General features: G+C 36.9%; 1 protein-coding gene across 23 annotated transcripts in view; it reads right to left on the reverse strand.

Moving 5' to 3' along the window:
- The window catches only part of LOC105279165 (myosin-11), a 262,296-nt gene that overhangs the window by 2,172 nt on the left and 235,994 nt on the right, over nucleotides 1-24,130 (reverse strand). For 19 of the 23 annotated variants that reach the window (XM_026975501.1, XM_026975505.1, XM_026975502.1 and 16 more), the window contains one exon: nucleotides 17,458-17,591. The exons of 2 other annotated variants lie outside the window; for them this stretch is intronic. In XM_026975501.1, the coding sequence (XP_026831302.1) occupies nucleotides 17,458-17,591 (134 nt within the window). Of the gene's footprint in view, nucleotides 1-16,846; nucleotides 17,040-17,457; nucleotides 17,592-24,130 lie in introns of those variants that run through there. 2 more of the 23 variants (XM_026975517.1, XR_003407559.1) reach the window with 2 other exon arrangements.

A 24,130-nucleotide genomic window follows, 5' to 3' on the forward strand; every position in this document is an offset into this window, starting at 1 on the left:
TGAATTGAATTTGAATTGAAGTTCCCGCGCGGTGGTTCCGCGCTGGATCGCGGACGGCGCGAGATCGCGCTAGCGGAAGACGAAGTTAAGGCAATGGCCAATTAGTATGTAACAAATGGGCCAATGAAATGTCAGGACTCGTTTGCTCGTTTTGTTGTTTGCTTTTGTTAAAGATCCTTTGACGAGAGGCCTATCTCGAAGAGGGAAAGGATGGTCACCTCCGAAGAACTTGTGGACGGACGTAAAGGCTGCTCACTCTCGCGGTTTTTGACCGGGGTTTTCCCACGAGGCCTTGTGCGAATACCGGGGCAGGGACTTGGGGCTCCTCGTGAAAGGACGCAGGGTCCCCGGAAGTTCCTCTCTCCCCTCCCGGGTCCGAAGATGGAAGGAAACGGACGGCAGCTAGCAGCGAACGAGCTTGACGGTGGCCCTCGTCCGGTAACCTGCTGTGGGAATCCAGGGTAGGACAAGTAAAGGTGTCTCGAAAGCACTGCCCCTACGAAACTATTGGGACGACAGTCTTGCAAGGAGGGGGAGGGGATAGTGTTGTGTCCGGGGATAGCCCCGTATTGTAGAGCTACCCAGTATACCCGGCGACTGCCGATCGTCCAGCTGATCGTCAGCCAAGAGATGTACTGTCTCCTGAAGACGAAGAAACAGAAAGAAAAGAGAGAGTTGAGGTGACGCCTTGATGGTGATAAGATGTGTTTCTGTGTGTATCGGTTTGAGTTAAGCTGTGTATTGTTGTTGCAAGCTATACTAAAGAGCTTCTTTATGAAACGCGAGTTTCTTTTTCCGCTAGTGAGTGCTCATGTGTGTGCTGTGTGTGGAAGACGTCCGGACAACAATATTTTGATTATCATGGCGATAGTTTATCCTGTATGGAATTTTAAGTGGCACCTACACGATGTTCCGCAATCCGATCCATTGTTGGATTCGATAGAGTTGCGTTGGCGACTTAAGGTATTGAAGAGAGGCTGCGGAAGCAAAAAACATGGGTTAATGAATGCGTCATGGTCAGTTGATCACATCCTTGTCTTGACAGCGATATTACTGTGTGAAATAAACGCTCGTTGTTATTGTTAAGTATATCGTGTATATAGCGACTATGCACCTACGGCATGACAGCCAGTTACCAGAAGAGAAACAACCCTCGAACAAACACAGTCCTGACGAAAAACAAGAAAAATATATCATATCACTGATAGTGGGTGATTTTGAGAAAAACAAAAGTCACAAGCAAGAAAGAAGAAGTCTCAGCAGGATAAAAGCCCACAGCGCGAAGATCTCAACACTCATTCCGGCGTTCTCCTCGAGCAAAGGAAAATCTATCTTGGAATACCATTGCTTTACGACGCGATGTGTCATATACGGACAAGATCTAAGCAACCAGCAGCCCAGCAACGGCCACCAGCATCAGTAGCAGCTACAGCTATTTCGGGAGCAGTAGATCCTGCAGCAGCCAGCGTCGTCGACGTTCAGGTCCCGGCGACGTCAACAATAGCTGATGACAGCAGAGCAGCAGCCATCAGCAGCAGCAGAACTCAGGAGCTGCCTTTGCTAACGGTGCCAGCAACGAGCCCAGTGGATCGATGAGTCCGACATCTTCCTCCCCATCGCAGCCTAATCAGTTCGTTCCATGCTCCAAAAGAAGAAGACCTGTATCCAATTGAGGGAATGAAAGCTGACGCCGCTAGACATCCCTTCACCGCGGATGACATGCCTCCTCGACTTGACTCACCTAGCGAGCCTAAGACCATTAGCCGAGGTATCCAGGGAAATTGGAGCTCCGAGAGCGAAGACGACCAATCGCTACCGACCATTCAGAAGTAGTGGGGATCCATCCTGGTTCTTAAGAAAGCCTCGCCTTAGCTTTAGCAACTGCGAACGCAGACAATAACCGATGTTTCGCAACGCGCCGCAAGGCGTACGTTATAACAGCCACAAAAACATCATTATTAAAGTGCACGTGAGAGCATAGGCGTAGCTGCGCGCTCACGTCGCACGTTAAGTCAAACTCACGATCGGTATAAGAGGAGTGAATTCTACGAATCACATCTCACTAGTCCCACAGTGTATTTCGAACGTTCCGTTCTCCTCTGGTCTCTCTAGTCGCACGCGAAATTCTACTCCTCTACCAATTTTTTCTATTGAGTTAGTGGGATTTTGAACCGCCGCTGAGTCACGTTCGTTTTTGGTTGTAGTATTTTGTTAAATATTACAACCTACTGCCGTACCTGGCGCCCAACATTGAGATTGTTGTACAATACATTACAGTTGAGTCCCGTTAGTACTGAACGAGGTGGGTGCTGAAGTTCTCGCGATACATCACAACAGCTAATTGTATACTACAATAATGATTATTCTCTTATTACTTTCTGAGAAATTGCAAAGAACAGTGATATATTACATCTAAATCCAGTCTTATAAATTGTACATCATCATCATTTTTATTCTCTTTATATGTCACTGCCTCAAAAACTTAATGGCAATTTTTGTAATCGTGTTTGTAATGTTTCGTTAGTTACAAGATTACAAACCAATTATTTTTTTATGATGTGTTGTTTTCTGATGAATCGATTTATTAATTTTAATTTACAATAATTGTTAATCGCAAATTCCATGCGGATTCTTTTAGCAAGATTTAAATACTTTGTATTAAGAATTAGCTTTATTAAACTAAATGTGCATCATTCTTTTCGATGACTTATCATCATCTCTCAGATAGCTGCATTATACTACTCTCATAAAATACTCGAATTTTATTGGCGAAGAACTGGACCAGATAATTTTTAAGGCCAGATGACTTTATTCTAAAGAATAAAAGTGTAGACTATTGGAATTCAGTGATCAAAATAAGTGAACATCAGGTACAAGATCGGATGAATATGATAGATGGGACCTCAGCCCAGTTGCAATAATTTTCATTGGGTCTACAATGAAACGTATAGTCTGGCATTGTCGTGTTGGAATATGGTAATTATGCATTATAGGGGAGTCAGCTCCGATGACCTTGACCTTGACATATGTTGTCAACAGTACCCTCGCTGTTTAATAAATTATATGTTTGTATAAATTAAATCATTTGTTTAATGAATAAAGCCTCGGACACATACGCTCGTTAATGTTAGGCGACAGTTGAGTGCTCGTTTTCATCCCGCTTCGCGGGAGCGATATCCACATAAAATAAATAACAAAACTTTGGAGTGGCCAAAAGTACTGCGTGGAAGTTACAATATAGAATCTTGCTTTGCGTAGAACCTCGCTTGCTGAAAACACATGCACTATTAAACTTCTTTTGTTAATAACTTTTTAATAAACAACGAGCGCCGGCTAAAACCTTTTGAAGGTCACTCAGGAAGGTCACCTGTATAATATATGTCAAGGTCAAGGTCATCGAAGCTGACTCCCCTATAATGCATAATTACCTGGGATACAATATCTTTTCTATTGCGCAATTAGCCTACGCTTTATAGAGATTGGAGAGAATTCGCGCAACTTTTCGCGCGAATTGTACGGTTGTCTGCGTAATGGCATTCACGAAACTAACGCGACAATGGCGCCAGATAGTCAGTGATGCCAGAAAGAAGTCGCGGCCGATATACGCATACATAAAGAAAGCACGTACGTGTGCACTCGGAGTTTTAGCCAGCTTGTTATTGCGCCTCCCTGACGCTTGCGCCCGTTACAGCACTGTTACACAGTTAGAAAGTATCGTACTAAAAATGTCAACTTATCTAAATACTGAAAATATTAACGTATTACTCTAATCAAGAAATAGCAGATATGCATTTTATGTTGTGCTAATGACAATGCTTCAGCTACGCAATGTCTGTACGCGGAAAAATTTCCTCATCGAAGAGTTCTCTCATACCCTCTCATATATTGTTTAAAAATCTTCACAAACGTTTTTGTGAATCAGGTGAATTTGGAACTCGCCATCGAGATTTCGGCCTAGATCAGTATTAACTCCCATAATGGAGATGTACAACTTAAGGGCAATAGAGGAAAATTCCGGACTGATGTAAGAAAGGTATCCAATGCCGTTGGAGTCAACGTTTCTTTTGTTTGGAGAACGCTTCATGAACAGTTATTTTATCTATACCATATCCAACGAGTGCAAGCACTCACTTCACCGGACTATTAAGCAAGAATACAATATTTGCACTAGCTACTCGGAAAATATGCATTGAATTTTATGAACGACATCTCTCGAGATAATCACTTTTGTGGATTATACAACCTGTAATTGTTCGTGTTGGCTAGATATCTAACCAAAATTAGCTTTTGTGCCTTTTTGTCCCACTTCTCAGTTGTTTGGGGATATGAGTAAAAGCTTCCGATCCGAACACTCTGATATGATCAAGACGTGGTTTCTTATTTGTCCAGGCTTCATTGGTTATATTGTATATGGCGTTATTACGTTATGCCATTACTGCTAGCAGCTGGCATCCGATTCAAGATGTAGCATGCTGTGTTCACCGCTTCAGCCCATAACTTTGTTAGCAAATTCTTGGCATGCAGCATGATTCATGCACTCTCCACCAGAGACCTGTTGTCTCTTTCCGCTCGTTCGTTCTGCTCGAGCGTGAAAGGAGCTGTTGTCTCAAGATTAATTCCTTTTGCACTCAAATATCTCAACGTCATTTCATTACAATACTCTTTTCCATTTTCCATTATCTGCGCGTAAAGACTTCACACGTCTTTGAAACTTGTTTTCAACGATATTGATGTAATCCTTGGGTTCATCCAAAACATTCGCCTTGTGTTTAATGAAATAAACAGTTCGCTATCATTCTTGAAACTTACAAAATAGCTTGAGCCTCCAATTGATTATTGAGACATTTTTCCATAGATATTGCTGTGAATTAATTCTCCAGGCAGCGGTTTATTACGTGTACTCAATTTAAAAGGGTGTCTATGTAACATGGACGGTAGTCTATACATAGACTATGTTGCTTACCTGGCATGCCTCATAAACTCGTCCTCTCTTGCATTGTCTAAAAGCGATTCACTGATCAAACCATTCTTGTGCATCTGATGAACATATTTGTAATTTACATGTCCAAGGCGTTCAAGCCAACGCTTCATGCTCGTCGTGGCCACCAGACACGCATAACTACTCTTTCGTACCTTGAGAAGCATGTAGAAAAGATTATTATCACGTTTTATACCGCGCGTCATCAATTGGTTATGTAAGAGCAGTTCTACAAAATTATCTCTGAAGATCGCCTTATAGTTTCTGCTCATGCAGGCTCCAACTCTGAGAAAAGATTTTTATTTAGGCCTGGCACGTACAGCACGTCCTCTAATTAATCTACCATCAATCCATCGATCATTCACAAAGTTTTGATGTATAAATGCCATGACCGAGCACTTTGTGTTTCGTCCCATCGCTTAGCGAAACATATTCTGAACAGGACCGCAAGTCAGATACCCAATTGCGGAACATCATGTGCCTAGAAACATCACTGTCAAGGATACAAGCGTCTTTTACTGTAGGGTTTAAAAATTCCTTCTCTATCACTTCCGCGGAAAAAGCAGCTTTGTTGAAAATCTCGTTGGACTTCAGTCTCTTTGCCTTCTCGATCCTCCGCGTCTTTTTTCTTCCTTTCGCAGTCTTTCATATAATGACCTAGTTTATGGCAGTAAAAGCATTTAATCTCTTTCTTTGGATGCTGCGCTTTTCTTTCTGTCATCTCTTGTCATCCCTTGTTCGAGTTCACACTCATGGCGGTCAACGTGCCGCAACTATCTTTGGTGGTAGTCAATCGTCCTTCTTCTTTGATGAGAGGTTGTCTGAGTCTGTCTAGCATTTGATGCTTACTCTCCACACTGTTCCACGCAGTTACGAATGCATTATATTTTGTAGGCTAGCTTCCCAATATTTTTGCCATTATCGTCACGTCCGAAATCTTTTCACCAAGATTGCATAACTGACGCGCTATATTTTCCACCTTCGCCACATGCTGCGCGACGCTATCATTCGGCGCCATCTTGTACTCGTGGAATTGCGTCATAAGAAATAATTTACTCGAGTCACTTTTCTGTTTATGTACAGGGTGGGAAAAAATTATTGGTCAAGCTTTCGCCAGTCGATTCTACTCGTCGAGATCGCCAACATTGCATCATAAACATGGTGCCGCAAAATTAACTTTCAAGGTCATTTTCAATGTCAAATTTTTTTATTGGCTTAGTCGATTCTACTTGTCGAGCTGAACAAAAGTCTCAAAGGGACCATATGCCGGAAATCAATATTTCATAGAGAAATCTTCGTTTGAAGTTTTTAGAAGCCAAAAAATTTCGTAAAATTAATTGTGATGAGTAAAATCTGCTTAATCTACTCTTAACGCTACCCAGGAACAACGAAGTAGGCGTGGTAGAGTTTTGTTCCCTTCGGGGTATCTTGGTACCCAGTAACATTTCAACGGCTGTTGGTTCCTTAAAGCAACGGTCATTTGCCTCGGAGAGGAATAATATATCGCTCCATAAGACATTCGTTACTTGTGCTTAAGAAACTTTCCATCCATATCCAGACCTTTTTCGTGATTATTAGAAGACCGCCGCTGATCTTGAATCAATTTTCAGTGTAAAATTAAAAAAAATTGTTTTAATTTTTTACCAATTTTTTTTTAAGAATAACGTTGCTGTAGCATGCCTCGACGTGGTGGCCGTGGTGGTCGTGATCGGGCGCTTCGGGATGGGCGTGACCAACGTCTAATGCTTCGAGCAATTGATCGTGCTCATGGTAATTACACACGAGCACGAGCTCTTTATGCTAGTTGGTTGCGACGCCAAGCTAATGGCAGACCATTACGTCCAGGGTCCGTGCCTGATCGTCGAGAATTGCAACGACTCGATGAACGATTACATGATCAGGAGCAAATGAATTTTGCAGGTGCTGGCCACCGTAGGGCAGGTCGTCCTCGTGTGTCTTGGAGAATTGAGGAACGTGTGATTGCTCTAGCTCGAACTTATCCTGTCATGGGATCACGACGCATAGGCGCGCGAGTAGGGGTTGATCATAAAACAGTCTTGCGCATTCTCCGTGAGGAAGGCCTACGACCCTACAAAGTGCAGGTAGTGCATGAGTTACGACCTGGTGATCGCACAGCTCGTCTTCGTTTTTGTCGGTGGATGCTTCGCAAGATCCGAAAATATTGGCACTTTCTGAAAAATATAGTGTTCACTGATGAATCCAGTTTTTCCAGCACTTCCATTTTGAACCAGCAAAATGTTTGCATCTGGCGCAGACGCAATCCACACGCAATGGTCCAAAGAGTTCAGCAGGGCCGTTTTTCAGTCAATGTTTGGGCAGGGATACTCGGGAATGATTATATTGCTCCTGTGTTTCTCTCAAACCGATTGTCAAGCGTTGAGTATTTGCGGTTTCTACGTCATACTCTCCTGAATCGACTGCGACGTATGGTTCCGAGGAATGCCCGTAATCGAATGTTTTTATACATGATGGTGCTCCACCGCATTTTGGCAGGCAAGTCCGCACTTTTTTACAACGAGTTTTTGGAACTCGATGGATCGGTCGTAATCCTGCGCCACACTTATGGCCCGCTCGTTCACCTGACCTGAACCCTCTGGACTTTTATTTCTGGGGAGCTCTGAAAGCCATTGTTTATGGGTCAAGCAGGGCTTTAAGGACAGCTCAGGATTTACGAGATCGCATTAAAGAGGCGGTTGCTACTTTAGCACGAAATCGAGCTGTGCTCCGTAGAGTGCGAGATAATTTGGTGGAGAGACTCCAAGCTTGCATTGATAACGGTGGTGGTCACATTGAAGCTGGCAGACAAGCACAACTGCTCAGAGCTATTGGGGCCGATGGGTCAGTTCTGTTTATTCGTAGGTAGCGTCGACGACGATAAAGTGAGAGGCAAGGGGAACTCACTGTAATCAAGTCACCCCGAGGTGAGAGGCGAGGGGAACTCACTGTAATCAAGTCACCCCGAGGTGAGAGGCGAGGGAAACTCATTGTAATTAAGTCACCCCGAAGGGAACAGAAATCTACCACGTCCACGTCGTTGTTCCTGGGTAGCGCTAAGAGTAGATTAAGCAGATTTTTGACCTTGAAAACGAATTTTTCAGGGTCATTTTTGGGGGGTGATTTTCGCTAATCACGATCAGGATATTCAGAACATGATTTGAAGAACTTTATAAGCATCAGATTTATTTTCTGACTTTATAAAAATCAATTTTTTATAAATTTCACGCAAAAAAACTTCAAACGAAGATTTCTCTATGAAATATTGATTTCCGGCATATGGTCCCTTTGAGGCTTTTGTTTAGCTCGACGAGTAGAATCGACTAAGCCAATAAAAAAATTTGACATTGAAAATGACCTTGAAAGTTAATTTTGCGGCACCATGTTTATGATGCAATGTTGGCGATCTCGACGAGTAGAATCGACTGGCGAAAGCTTGACGAATAATTTTTCCCCACCCTGTACAGCACTCAATTTGTTCCACATTTCAGCTGCTATCTCACAAGTCAATAGGAATTCGAGTTGCGAAGCTTCCATCGTTGATGAAATGATTACTATTGCTTTTGCATGTCGCTGTCGCATTATGTGTGTCCCATTTAGCCGTCTGCATAGATCGTTTTTCCGTAAACCGTTTCTTGATGCCATTTATAATTGTCAGCCCGTTTGCGACGAAAATCACTTTAATTTGAAATTTCTATGCTAGGAAACTTGTTTTCGAATTTTCCGATGCTCCTCAAGTCAATAGAATCAGCCATCCTTAGCAAAGTTCACTTCCGTCGTGTGTATGTGATGCATAATGAAAAAATTTTTATGTACGAATATGCCCTGGGCCCATAATCTGTTATGGGAATTATGATAATGACTCACGTACACTGTAGTATTTAACAAATAGCACGTATATTTAGTGTAAACAATACAGACAGGCTCTTACGCACGCGTCAGACTATAACGAGCGTGTTCTCGAAACAGTGACGAAGGAACAACTAACTGGGAGGGGGTGCGTGGATATGCGCGCGCGCGAGCGTGCGTATGCGTGTGTTCTACATCCAGCCAACTAAAGCAAGATCGACCACTGATCTGGCCGGTTAAGGTAAGATCGGTGGTTGGTCCGGCCAGTGAACGTAATGATATCAAAGAATTACGCCAATTATGAAAATGGGTATTTATGCAAATCAGAAAATCTATTATTTTATTCTTATTTATACTACATACAGACACATGCATATATACGTACATGATATTGATTACGAATGCGGAAGAATTATTTCAATACAAATAGGTATTTTTTCAAAATGCTTGGCTCTGCTAAACCGAATTACTATGTTAATTGCCCCTTTCTTTCTTTCTCTCTTGTGGATGCGTGCATGTGCGTGTGTCTCTCTTTCTCATGCGTGCGTGTGTGTATGTGTGTGTGTGTGACAGAATTAAGAATTAGAATTAAGTATAGAATAACTTTAACTAAGTTTATAATATATAGTTTATGTGCTTTACCAAAGTCTGTTATGTAAATTAGATTGTAAGTTAGATTATTATAATCTTTAGATTATAAGGATTTAATTACTAATTAACATACTGATTCGGTTAGCAGCGCCAAGCATTTTTAAAAAATACCTATTTGTATTGAAATAATTCTTCCGCATTCGTAATCAATATTATGTACGTATATATGCATGTGTCTGTATGCACTATGTAGTATAAATAAGAATAAAATAATAGATTTTCTGATTTGCATAAATACCAATTTTCATAATTGGCGCAATTCTTTGATATCATCACTTTTGTAGAGTTCTTTTTTGAACGAAAAACGTAAAGTTCTTTTTTTCTTCGCCCGTGTATACTTGGCGCTTTTTTGTACCTTTTTTTAAAAAGGTAATTTTGTTCAGATATATTTAACAGTACAACGTTTCGGCCTAACTTCAGGCCCTCTTCAAGTGCATTACAAAATTAACAAGTCATTTTCTGCAAACACAACACAACATAAGTTCTAATTAAACAAAAGATAATAAAAATTAAACTTACTGCCAGAAAATGACTAAGTGAAGGTGAACAAAGGTGACAATACGTCCATACACGTCCCGAGTCAAATCATGACTACACAAGCAAAACAAGGGTCTAACAAGGGAACATCACGAAGTGGAAAATTCTGATTTTGATGAAACTTTATACACGTGTAGGGCAGGTTAATAGATAAATTTAGAAATTATCCGTTGCGGCCCAAAAATGATTTTAAGGGGTGAAATCACCCTTCAAACGTAAGACGGCTTTTTGCTTTTCTCGATATATCTCGGAAATTATTCGAAATATCGAAAAATGGTTTATGCAAAAGTTTCATGGTAAAAGTGCCTCTAATTAACCACATTAATAAAAGTTTTTAAATAATTTTTTTCAAAATTGTTTGAAAAAATTTTTCCAAATTATATTTAAAAACAATTTATTAATGTGATTAAATCGAAGTAGTTTTACCATGAAACTTTTGTATAAAACATTTTTCGATATTGCGAATAATTTCCAAGATATATCAAGAAAAAGAAGAAGCCGTCTTACGTATGAAGGGTGGTTTCAGCCCTTACGTATGAAGGGTGGTTTCACCCCTTAAAACCGTTTTTGGGCCGCAACGGAAATTTTCTAAATTCATCTACTAACCCCCCTTACGTGTGTATAAAGTTTCATCGAACTCAGAATTTTCGGATGTGCGATGTTCCCGAGTCAGCAACGAATTGCCAGAACACTTTTGAATAAAATCTCTATATATTTATAGTTTCATCAAAATCAAGAGTTTGGCAAAGTTTTTTTTAATTTAATATGTACAATGTTAAGGTCGTTTCATTTTAAAAATTATTAATTTTACAGAAAATATTAAATTTATTTTGTTATCAAGCGACGCGGTAGCGTCGCGACGCCAAGTACATAAAAATCAAAAATAAGTTTCCGAATAATGAGAGTTACTGCATAAACATCGAGCGTTACCAAGTTCAGTGCTAGATGTCGAGCGCTACCGTATAGCTTATCTGGAATTCATGTCATTTGACGAGTGGCATCCGTTTGGCCACGTTGATATTGACTACGGTCCCGATTGACCACGTTGAGACTGATCACATTCCGATTGACCACGTTGCGATTGACCACAGTCCCGAATGACCACGGTCCGATTGACCACAGTCCCGAATGACCACGGTCCCGATTGACCACGTTGATATTGACCACGGTCCCGATTGACCACGTTGATATTGGCCACGGTCCCGATTGACCACGTTGATATTGGCCACGGTCCCGATTGATCATGTTGATATTGGCCCATCGTACCGATAACTTGACAGTGTTTGCGTGGGGCGGGTATTGCAAGTGGAAGGGCTTCGCCTTCGGCGAAGCACCTCCCACCTGCACCCCCGCCGAAAAAAATATAAACGAACTCCAGGGGACCTACCCCGCCCGTGATGGACCTCGATTGGCGTGGAATGTTCAAGACACGGACTTCGTTGAACATATGCGGAATCATTTACTGATCATTAAAAATATTTCGTTCATACAGTTTTATTAAACAATCGTGCAGTATCTAATAGTACGGTGTCCAATCGTTCCGCGTGCAAACGGGATACGCCTGTTCAGATTTCTGATTTCCAATGTGTGGTCAATCGGGATCGTGGCCAATGTCAACGTGGTCAATCGGGTCCGTGGCCAATATCAACGTGGTTAATCGGGACCGTGGCCAATATCAACGTGGTCAATCGGGACCGTGGCCCATATCAACGTAGTCAATCGGGACCGTGGCCAATATCAACGTGGTCAATCGGGACCGTGGCCAATATCAACGTGGTCAATCGGGACCGTGACCAATATCAACGTGGTCAATCGCGATTGTGGTCAATCGGGACCGTGGTCAATATCAACGTGGTCAATCGGGACCATGGTCATTCGGGACTGTGGTCAATCGCAACGTGGTCAATATCAACGTGGTCAATTGGGACTGTGGTCAATATCAACGTGGCCAAACGGGACGCTCCCCATTTGACAGGTCACATAAACTTGTGATTAAAATATTTCAGGAACTAAAGCCGTTATCAAAAATCTACGGCACTTTTATTATACACACCCTGTATAATATGGGTGCAAGCTTTCGATTGCGACCAATTTGATCAAGATTGATGCAGTCAATCCTGAGTCTACTGTAATCGTATATTATAACTGTGACGTTCCGTTTTCCATTTTCAGGTTCTGACTCACGTATATATGTTTGCACATACACATGCAAAGCGATTTTGTCCCTCAAGCATGCGTTCACACATGCACGATTTAATTTATTCTGAATTAAAAATACATGGAAAATGTTTTATCTTACGATAAAGATATAAATCGCAAAAACTATAAAAAATTTTAAATTACTTGTTTTAAATGAAATCATTGTGATAATGTCGCAATGATAAGTAAATAATTCTTCTAATTTTGAACTATGAATTTTGACAATTTAAGATATACTTTGGAACATTTTATACTCATAGAACGAAACCGAGAAAGAAAGAGAAAGGGAGAGAGAGAGAAAATTTTAAATTGTCACAATTTATATTTGACAATTAGAACAATTAAGAAGATTTGCACGATTAGATAAATCTTTATTATCCAACATCTTTATGTTGGATGAGATCTCACAGCAGAACTAAAATGGCATATTATTGCGGAAACACAAAAATACATAAAAACATTTAAAATTAATGATACCAAAATAATTAAAATGACAGATTTAAAAATTAAAACCGTACCTGGAAAAGATATATATTGGTGCGAATATATACAGGGTGGCCCATTTTAATTTATACAGTCGATTTTTTAAAAAACTAAAAGAGATACGAAAAAATGTTTCAAACAGACATGTCACGATTTCAAGGGGGACATAAGATGATACCATTGGTTTGACCTTGAATAGTCGTTTGAAGGTCACGCGAAGATCACCTTCAATTTCTTAAATTGAAACCCCAACTTTGTATTGCAGATTCTTATTCTCCATCGAAAAGTAAGTAACTTTTGTCTGAAATATTTTTCCGAAAAATGTCATCTTATGTCCTTAAACTGTCCTCAAAACTCATCTTGAAGATCATTTTAAGGACATAAGATGACATTTTTCGGAAAAATGTTTCAGACAAGAGTTGCATGTTTTCTCGCGTAGAATCCGAATCCGTAATAAAAAAATACCATGTCTCATTAAAAAAAAATTTCAGACCGGAAGTTAGAATTCTGAAATTTTTTTTAATGAGACATGGTATTTTTTATTACGGATTCGGATTCTACGCGAGAAAACATGCAACTCTTGTCTGAAACATTTTTCCGAAAAATGTCATCTTATGTCCTTAAAATGATCTTCAAGATGAGTTTTGAGGACAGTTTAAGGACATAAGATGACATTTTTCGGAAAAATATTTCAGACAAAAGTTACTTACTTTTCGATGGAGAATAAGAATCTGCAATAAAAAGTTGGGGTTTAAATTTAAGAAATTGAAGGTGATCTTCGCGTGACCTTCAAACGACTATTCAAGGTCAAACCAATGGTATCATCTTATGTCCCCCTCGAAATCGTGACATGTCTGTCTGAAACATTTTTTCGTATCTCTTTTAGTTTTTTAAAAAATCGACTGTATAAATTAAAATGGGCCATCCTGTATATAGTTCTTAGTGAAAGTTTTCATCAAGATAAAATTACAATTGATGGACATTATACAAACATAATACGTGTTAAAGGTACCGAATGGCAATTAAGAAATGATTCAAAAGTGCTAAAGTGCAATTTTGGCCTCGAAATACTAAAACTGCATATATTTTTTGCAGAAAAAAATATAAAAAATTTTTACAAAAAGTAATGAGATCCCTCTAAAAAAAACCTTTCCAAAGGTAAAAAAATACGCCAAGTACATAAAAAAACGAATATGATGAAATCCATAGTTACCTAGCCAAGTAATTAGAAGCAATTCAATGTGAGGATTGGTAATTTGAAATAATACTTGGCGTGCCCGGGTCGCAGTAAAACGTATGTCTTCCCTATAATTTGTGTAAACTCTATGTGTAAATTATTTGTAACTTTTTAACTTGCATCAACCTTGTGGAGTTTTTACTTGATTTGCTGAAGATGGCCGGATCACTGAGCCGAAACGTACAATTTTGTTAATGTAATGAAATATCACAACAAAATTACCTTTTTAAAAAAAGGTACAAAAAAAGCGCCAAGTATACGCGCCTGAAGTTCTTTCAAAAAAGGACTCTACAAAACTAATGATATGAACAAATTGCGCTAACTACAATGGGTATTTATGCAAACCAGAAAATCTATTACTTTATTATTACTCTTTGGCCGATATTCATTGTTGATTCTGATTTAAGACCATCTTAAGTACAATTATAAAATATTTGAAACCAATCACACAGTCGTATTAGCATCTTAAGACATTACTTCAGATCGTCTGGAAATAAGAATGGACTATGAATACTAGCCTTTGATATTAAAAAATAAAGGACATAATAATATTAAGCAGATATTTTTATACGAATAAATATTTTAATACATAGAAATATATTTATTAATACAAATAAGTGTTTTTCAAAATACTTGGCGCTGCTAAACCAAATCATTATGTTAATTGCCTCATTCTCTTTCTTTCTCTCTTGTGAATGCGTGCATGTGTATGTATGTGTGTGACATTAGAATTAAGCATCGAATACTACCATTGTGTCTCCGGCCTTATACTCAAATATCCATCATACACCTGAGCATACTGTTTTGTTTTGGTTTCTTCGACCGTGACCTCATCACCGTGATCGTGATCACATAGGTAGTATGTCATACACTTCGGTACACTTTGAAACAGTTAAATACAAAGTATTCTCTACTTTAACCTAACTTAACCTAATCTAACCTACCCTACACTAACCAGGTTATTTAGCTGTTTTTCAACATGCGTTTGCACGAATTTCTCAACATGACACAATTTTGAATCTCTGTGGAACGTTTTGTGTGACAAGAAAGTTATTTGTCGAGAAATAAAGTGTCCAAGATGTGAAAACGTGTTATTACTGTTAAACAGTTCAGAAAATCATATATTCCATTGGACAAAGAGCTATTATAAAATTATTCAAGGTCGAAAGCGATGATCTTTGTAATATATGTCTAAGTCAAGTACTTGCTTCGCGTGGACAACTGAAAATTCGTGCAAAATCATTAAACTTCTTTTGTTAATAACTGTTTAGTAAACAACGAGCGACGGCTGAAACCTTCTGAAGGTCACTCAGGACACTGACCTTGACAACATATGTCAAGGTCAAGGTCATCGGAGGTGGATCCCCTAAACAGGAGTTTTACCGGGCAATTTTTTAATCAAACCTTTGGGTGCCCGATGGGTTCTCCGCTTTCCCCTGTTTTAGAGGACGTTGTTTTAGACGATTTAGAGACGGTTTGCATTGAGGCACTTGATTTTAAAGGTAAGATGTTTTATAGGTATGTGGATAACATATTTGCAATACTTCCAAATGAAAATTCAATATGTGCTCGATATTTTTAATACTTACCATCCTAGAATTAAATTCACTATTGAAATGGAAAGTAATTGTTCTTTGAATTTTCTGGATACTACAGTTATTCGGGATAATGATAAATTGTAACTAATTGGTATCGAAAACCTTCTCGGGACGGTACATCAATTCAAACCACGCAATTAAATACAAGATTAGCGTTGTTACTAGGTTGGTAGACCGAGCGATACTTTTATCAAATGAAAAGTTTCATACATCGAATTTGAATTTTATTAGATTTGTATTAGGTAATAACTGTTATCCTGAGCATTTTATCAATAGACATATTAAAAGACGAATAAAGATACTTGAATATAATGACGCTTATAGACGCTAATAGGATTGACGATAGGGACAGTAATAGGAATATAAGATGTGCTGTTTCTGGGGGTAGTTATATTGCGCTTCCGTATGTAAGAATATTGGACGATTGTTAAGAAAGTTTAAGTTAATGGTGGTGAATACAGTTCCGAAAAAATTAGATTTAGTTATAAGCCGCGGGAAGGATAAAATTGAGTTAGGTCAACGAAATGGCGTAGTGTACAAGATTGATTGCATTAATTGCGATGCATGTTATATTGGACAAACCAAGCAGCATCTTGATACTCGCATTAAAGAACATAGAGTTGATATTAAGAAACATTTGAGCAATCACTCGGTTGTTAATAAACATAGACTATCCAATGGACATGAGTTTGATTGGGATAATAAGAACATTTTACATTATGAAACTAACTATAGAAAAAGGGAGATTGCTGAAATGTTTTTTATAAAGAAAAATTTAAGATCGATTAATCTAAAGCGAAATACGGAGAACTTGTTTGAGGTTTATGATGTTATTGTGGAAAACACTTATTGTTAGACCCTTGTTTTGCTTGTGTAGTCATGATTTGACTCGGGACGTGAATGGACGTATTGTCGCCTTTGTTCACTTTCACTTAGTCATTTTCTGGCAGTAAGTTTAATTTTTATTATCTTTTGTTTAATTAGAACTTATGTTGCGTTTTGTTTGCAGAAAATAATTTGTTAATTTTGTAATGCACTTAAAGAGCACTTAAACAGCACAACGTTTCGGCCTGAAGTTAGGCCGAAACGTTGTGCTATTAAATATATTATATTGAGCCAGTGTTGGTCGAAAAAGAAAGTGTTTATTATAGTATTTTTAATATGAGCCACTTACAAAGCGGAATGGCAGATTCCAGAAGTGCCAAAATTGAAAAAAAGAAAACTGAATTGCGATTGTTTTTTGTGCATACAGAAGAGCCGAATCAAAACATTGTTCACTGTTTCTTGTTCATTGTTCACTTTTTTCGATTCGTAAAGATTCGTTCACAAGGAATTTTTACCGGAAGGTCAAACGCAATCTACTCTGATTATTATTTGATCTAAGTCGAACAGAATTCTTCGAGTTCGGTTGAATGTCACAAGCAAAGGACGTTGTCGCTTCTGCACGATAATGTGCGCAAATCCAAGATTTCCATTGTACGTGATTTCTTATCTAAAAAAAGGCAATATTCGAATATCCCTCATATTTACTTGATATGGTTTCGTATGATTTCTGGATATTTCCAAAATTTAAGTTGGCGATGAAAGCGTTACGACATCATTCAGGATCCAAAAGACTTCGACCGCGTGTTTGGAAACAATTCCAAAAACCGAGTATAGTACTGCTTCGAAAAAGTTTTTAATCGCTTCCAGCATCGTATTGACAGAAGAAGCGTATTTTGAATAAAAAAAATAGAAACAAAAATAATTGACGTCTTGTATTTTTTTGGTCCCTGTCGCACCAGAGAACAGTCCGTGTGATTTGAAACTTGTCAAATCAAATTTAGGACAAACACTTATGTTTCTCTTTTGTCAGTCCCATATATGGTACTATAATACAATGCAAGTTACTCGGTTTTGTTCATCATTACCTTAAAATGCAATTGCACTGGAGACACCGGAAGCATTGCTTGTGAAAGATTTTATTATTTGTTTCGACTTTCTCCAAGGGATAGACTTTCTTCTGGCAGTTCTCGCACACTTCCACGCAGGTTGTCTGGACCTCCTATATGATTATTACGTCAAAAGAAGATGCTATAGTAAAGCTTATCTTTTCTTACTAATACTTCGACAAAAAATGAATATATAGGGTGTCTTATAACTCTGTTACCGCCGGTTAATGGCGTATAGTTCGGACTTCGCTGAGTCAAAAAGTCCAGTACCATTTTGCGATTTTCGCAATAATAACCGAGTTATTAAACAATTAAAGTAACCGAATGAGAGCGCGGCTTGTGTCGCGAGCCGTCGGTAGGAAAGGCGTGAGCTCGTGGTTGGTTACGGTGCAGTGAGGCAGCGGTGCCAGAAAGTGTACTTTGTAGCATGCGATGGGGATGGAATGGAAATGGTCTCGCGAATCGTCGCATGCTTTCTATCATCACTGAATGGAGAGGGTGTGGTGCGCCTCAGTGATGCCAGAAAGCGTGCGACGATTCGCGAGATCATTTTCACTCCATCCCCACCACATGCTACAAAGCATGCTTTCTGGTACCGCTGCCTCACTGCGCCGTAACCAACCACGAGCTCGCGCCCTTCCTACCGACGGCACGAGCCGCGCTCTCATTCGGTTACTTTAATTATGTAATAACTCGGTTATTATTGCGAAAATCGCAAAATGATACTGGACTTTTTGACTCAGCTAAGTCCAAACTATACGCCATTAACCGGCGGTAACAGAGTTATGAGACACCCTGTATATTTGTCGAATGTAATAATTAAATATATATGGATGTGAAAAGCTGATTTAAAAAATATGCATTAGAAGAAAATAAGGAAACAGCGCGATTACATCTTGGAATCAAGAGATTTCACAGATTACTTACGAAACAGATTTAGTATTTCTTTTTATTTATCATTTAAATATATTAGTATAGTAAATGTTACACATGAAAGAGATTAAGATATGATAATTAGAGATTAAGATTATTATCTAATACATCGATAATATGTTAGAAAAATAATATGTTAGAAATACAATAAAAATCAAACTTTATATAGCTATATAAAAGTATTATCGCTTTGCTATAAATCGAAATATTGCAAAAGACCATAACCTGTAATTTTCACGCAAAACCGTCTCTATTAATGAATGAAGTCATATAAATATGGTTCTTTCGCAAATTGAAAGCTTAATACTTCTTGATACATATATCTTATACGTCAATACGACATATTCGTATTTCATATATGGTTCGCATATTGTTATCATAAATCATTATTACATATAATATATATATATATATATATATATATAAAAGAAAACAGGAAGACAGAAAATATACTAAAAATATGCATTTTGATCTTTTTTTTCTTTCCGTACGGTAATCGGATACATGTTTAAGCAATTTGCACATGTTGTAAGATGCATCCTCTGTACTGAAATTTAAGAAGTGATGGCGTTTTATTTCACAACTATAATTAATTATACTTGCATTTCCTCTTTTTTCCTTTTTCTCTTTTTTTTTATTTCTTCTTTCATTGAAAGTACAAAGTACATTGATAGATATTACAGTTATATATTGATAATTTTTCGCATTTAATAAATTATTAGCGAAGTTACAACAAAACTGTTTTACATGATCTAACCGTGAAAATGTCAATATCAGAAATGAAATAAACATGATAAGACAAAAATAATAAAACCATAATAAAGGAAAGTAAGAAATTAACGCAATTGTACTCGACTATCAATTTATGCGAATTTTATTTACGCAGATTGACTTGTTAGATATATCTAAATCAAGTTTTGAGAGAGAGAGAGAGAGAGAGAATTCTTTATTCTTCACAAGGTCAACACAGTTAAATATACTTCATAATTAACTCAAAGTTTTATGTCCCCTCTTACGTAAATTTAAAAAAATTCTTTACAAGGTCAACATTTAAATATACTTATAATTAACTCAGATTTTTATATCTCCACTTACGTAAATTTAAAAACAATGTCTTTATACCACATTTAAAGAAAACGGAACGCTCGCGTAAATTGACATTCAAGTGTATAACGGTACAATGTAGCTAAATATTATTCTTTCATATTCTATCCATAAAATAATAAACTATGATTATATAACAATAGTTATAAATAAATGTAAACGTAAATATGCATGTATAACATATATTCCCGAGTAGTTTCGAGATTCGTTCAGCGAGAGAGCAAGGTAATTCAATATATTGGCTGTTATTTACATTTTTGCATCCAGAAAAACCCAAGTAGCAAACGCATATTATTTGAAGTTAGGGAAGTTAATTAGAGATAAATTTATAAAAGTGATCGAAAGAGCTACACATTCTTAGGCGCTAATTGGTTGTAAAGATCAAAATTGATCAATATTTTCAATATTTTCTCTATTGGACAATAATTTCTCGTTCAGATTCTTATCTTGCACATTAAATTTGGAAAAACATTGCTTTTTAGTTTTCTTATTTGTCATGCTCACTCGCATTTACGTTCTTTTTTGTGCTCTTATTCTTTTTTTATTCATCTATCAACAAAACGTTTGGCACTTATTACATTCAGAAGCACAAATGATGAAGACAAAAATTGTGTAACGATGCGAAGAAAAAATCTTGTATTTGCTTTCGTTTATTATCCACTCACATAGATTTATTAAATCGGAATAGAATGATAAAGATGTTCGTACGTTATGGTTTGTATATAAATTTAATTAATCTTTTTTATTATTTTTTTATTTATCCAATATATTTCATAATTAGGAGAAATTTGTGTAAGTGGATCTCTGTCTTTTAAGTATTGTACTAAGATTTTTTAAAACTTGGGCTACATATTCATATAAAAAGCAAAGGCACGTTATATACATTACATCATAATTACATTGATCATAAAGATTTTGTTTATATAAAAAAATTAGTATAATTTCATAATATCTGTTCAAATATTTAATAAACTTTAGTATTTCGTTAAAATTATTATAGTCATAATGGTTATCGATTGTCATCGAACATTAAAGTTTAATCATTAAACTACAGAAACGGTCAATCATATATATATTTAAATATATATACATTTTCATGTAATCATGAATGGTCATTTTAACAAACCAATTATTTCGAATCATGAAAATTTAATCCGCATCGTTACAAATAGTTTGCAGTATCAGATAACGCATTGGAAATTTAGATTAAAAATGGAAGATTAAAGATTGAAGATTACTGAATCATATTAGTGAATTAAGATGCACTGTGCATTGCGATTGGTGACATTTATGGTATAAACGAAATGTTTTCTTTTTTGTACATCTGTACAATATGTTGAAAAAATACTTCTACTATTAAAAAATGAATCTAGAATTTTAATTAATTCATATTATTGATTACATGTTAGATTGACTCTTTTATATGCAATGCAGTTTACAATTCTGCACATACATATAATAGTAGGTCGCCTTTCAAAATATTAACGTGTTTCTTTCTCTTTTATCCGCGTTTATATCTATGATGGCATGTCACTTATCAATCCTAATTATCAATGTGATAGTATAGCTATATACTACAAGTAGAATTTACTTTTTGTGTTTGTTTTGTATTTTCCATGTAAATATCCCATGTCTATACTACGTGATTAAAAGCCAGTATGTCATTGGCTAAGATTGCGATTAAAGATTGAAAAATAAACAGTTATTTTTAAGTTTTCTAATCTCTAATGATTTCTCAATCTTTACCTGTTACATTTTGATTAGTTACATTCCAAACTCTAAATCGCAATCTCAATCACCAATGCGTAGTCTGATACATGCTTAAAAGTAAATCAATTACGTATTTACTTATAATCTTAGTATTGCCACATATATGCGAATATCATGAATAAAGAATTTTTGACATGTTAATATGCATAATATATATACGATAAACAGAGAAATATTTTTTATTTGTTGACTCAGTCAAAAAGTTTGGTTCGATTTTTGTTCGTCACATTTTATTTAAATACCCATGTAACCAGATGTTAAACATTATATATATAAGTATATATATAACGTTTAACTTCTGATTCAGTAAACATTCTCGAATATGAGTGTCATTAAATTAATGATTATGTCGCCATTCACTTTCATTGGATGTCTAGAGCGTGACTTGTATTCAAGGTTAAAATCAGCGCATCTGAAACTTGCAACTCATTTTCTAATTATTATATTTTAGTAATCACTGGAGTCTCTCTATAGATTTTATAAATACTTTTGGTGGCAGCAGAAACATTTACATCCTCTTTGAATAACTTAATACGACGCAAATGCACTTTACGCTTTAACGCTTATTTTCAATTAATAAATATAGCATATTTGATAAATATATACAATAACGGTCCCAGCCTCGATGACCTTGACCGTGATATATATTATAGAAGTCACCCTCCTGAGTGACCTTCAAAAGGTTTTAGCCGCCGCTCGTTGTTTATTACAAAGATATTAACAAAAAAAGTTTAATGATTTCGCACGAATTTTTAGCTGTCCACGTGAAGCAAGAACATGATATTGACATATATTACAAAGGTCACCTTCCCGAATACCCCGCACTAGGTTTTAGTCGTCGATCGTTATTTATGAAAAAGTTATTAACAAAAGAAATTTCGAAAATATAGTAGTTATTTTGAATATTGAAAGATATAAACGACGAATATGTATATGAACGAAGAAAGGAAAGTCATTTAAAGCAGTGAATTGTTAAAATATAGAATAGTTTCTTTTAATATGAGTACAAAGTATTCTTCACTTTAACCAAAAGCACAAACAGTTAAATACAAAGTATTCTCTGCTCTAACTTAACCTAACCTGGTTAGGTTATATTTTCCGAAACTGGAGCCCCGGACACATATACGCTTGTTTTTCAGCCCGCTTCGCGTTAGGGCGGGGGGAGGGGCTAGTGTAACAGATTTCACGGTGCAGATTTTGATTACCTGGTACACGTCACAGATCCCGGCGGGGGGAGGGGCAAAGCCCCTTCCCTCCGCCCTCCCGCGAAGCAGGCTGAAAACGAGCGTATGTGTCCGGGGCTCCAGTTTCGGAAAATATAATCTAACCCAGGCCTGTTCCCGATGTGCACTTTTCGGCCGATTTTGTCTCTTACCATCTTTACTCCTTTTGCTTGGCAGCTCGCGGAGACGTCAAGACGGTCAAGCTCAGGGACGGATTAGCTGTAAGTCACGTATGGGCCTTTGACATTGATATTGATATTGATCTCGCGCACTGTTTATAGAATTATTATTATTATTATTAATATATTATACAATTAAAGGTAAGTAAAATGGAATATGTTAAGATACATTTATATAAAATTAATATATTTATTTAGTATACCTATACTGTAATACAAAGCAAATATACATGATACATGGTATATATTCAATAGTACCTCAAGGGTGATGTGGAAATCTATTGCTTACGTTATTAAGTAAAATTTAAATATGTACCATGTATCATGTATATGTATATTTGCTTTGTATTATAGTATAGGTATACTAAATAAAAATATTAATAATAATGGTATAATATATTAATAATAATAATAATAATAATTCTATAAACAGCGCGCGAGATCAATATCGATATCAATGTCAAAGGCCCATACGTGACTTACAGCTAATCCGTCCCTGAGCTTGACCGTCTTGACGTCTCCGCGAGCTGCCAAGCAAAAGGAGTGAAGATGGTAAGAGACAAAATCGGCCGAAAAGTGCAACTCGGGGACAGGCCTGATCTAACCCAAACCTATTTCTAATTTAAAGCTAAAATTCCATCAAATATACTCTTTCGTAAATGTATATGGTATTGTAAAATTATGCTGTATTCATTAAACATTTTTGTTAATAACTTTTTAACAAACAACGAGCGAAGGGTGAAACCTAGTGCGGGTTATTCAGGAAGGTGACCTTTGTAATTTATGTCAAACTCAAGTCCTTGCTTCGCGTGGACAGCTGAAAATTCGTGCAAAAGTATTAAACTTCTTTTGTTAATAACTTTTTAATAAACAACGAGCGACGGCTAAAACCTCTTGAAGGTCACTCAGGGAGGTGACCTCTACAATATATGTCAAGGTCAAGGTCATTAAGGCTGGGTCCGTTATTGTATATATTTACCTTTTAACTTAGATGCCAATTCTCCAAAAACATAAAAAAGCAAAAATTTATTTGAAATTTAAATAATAATACTAGAGCACTGAAAACAAACTAAAACTTTTGCATATATCTGATAAATGTACTATTGCCATGTGCAAATAACAGCTGAAAGTGTCACCTTTACTATATAACCAGTAGTATATAATATATAAACATGATCAACATTATTGCAACTGTATTACATGTAGATAGCATTAGCTACCGAAAATCGAACTGACCTTTTTGATTGACCCAATATAAAGTAAATGAATAGACAAACAAATGTCTATACATTTTTATAAGAATAATTTTACAAATGTATAAGGATTTATCGAACATTTCTGTTCTTGTCAAAAATATTTACGTGTTACATTGCTCAAAATATATGGTATAGAAAACTTGGTAATTGTTTAATACAGGGGAATCAGCTCCAATTAGTTTAAATT

The sequence above is a fragment of the Ooceraea biroi genome, chromosome 2 (genome assembly GCF_003672135.1).
Source record: "Ooceraea biroi isolate clonal line C1 chromosome 2, Obir_v5.4, whole genome shotgun sequence".
In the NCBI taxonomy this organism is placed as follows: Eukaryota; Metazoa; Arthropoda; class Insecta; order Hymenoptera; family Formicidae; genus Ooceraea; species Ooceraea biroi.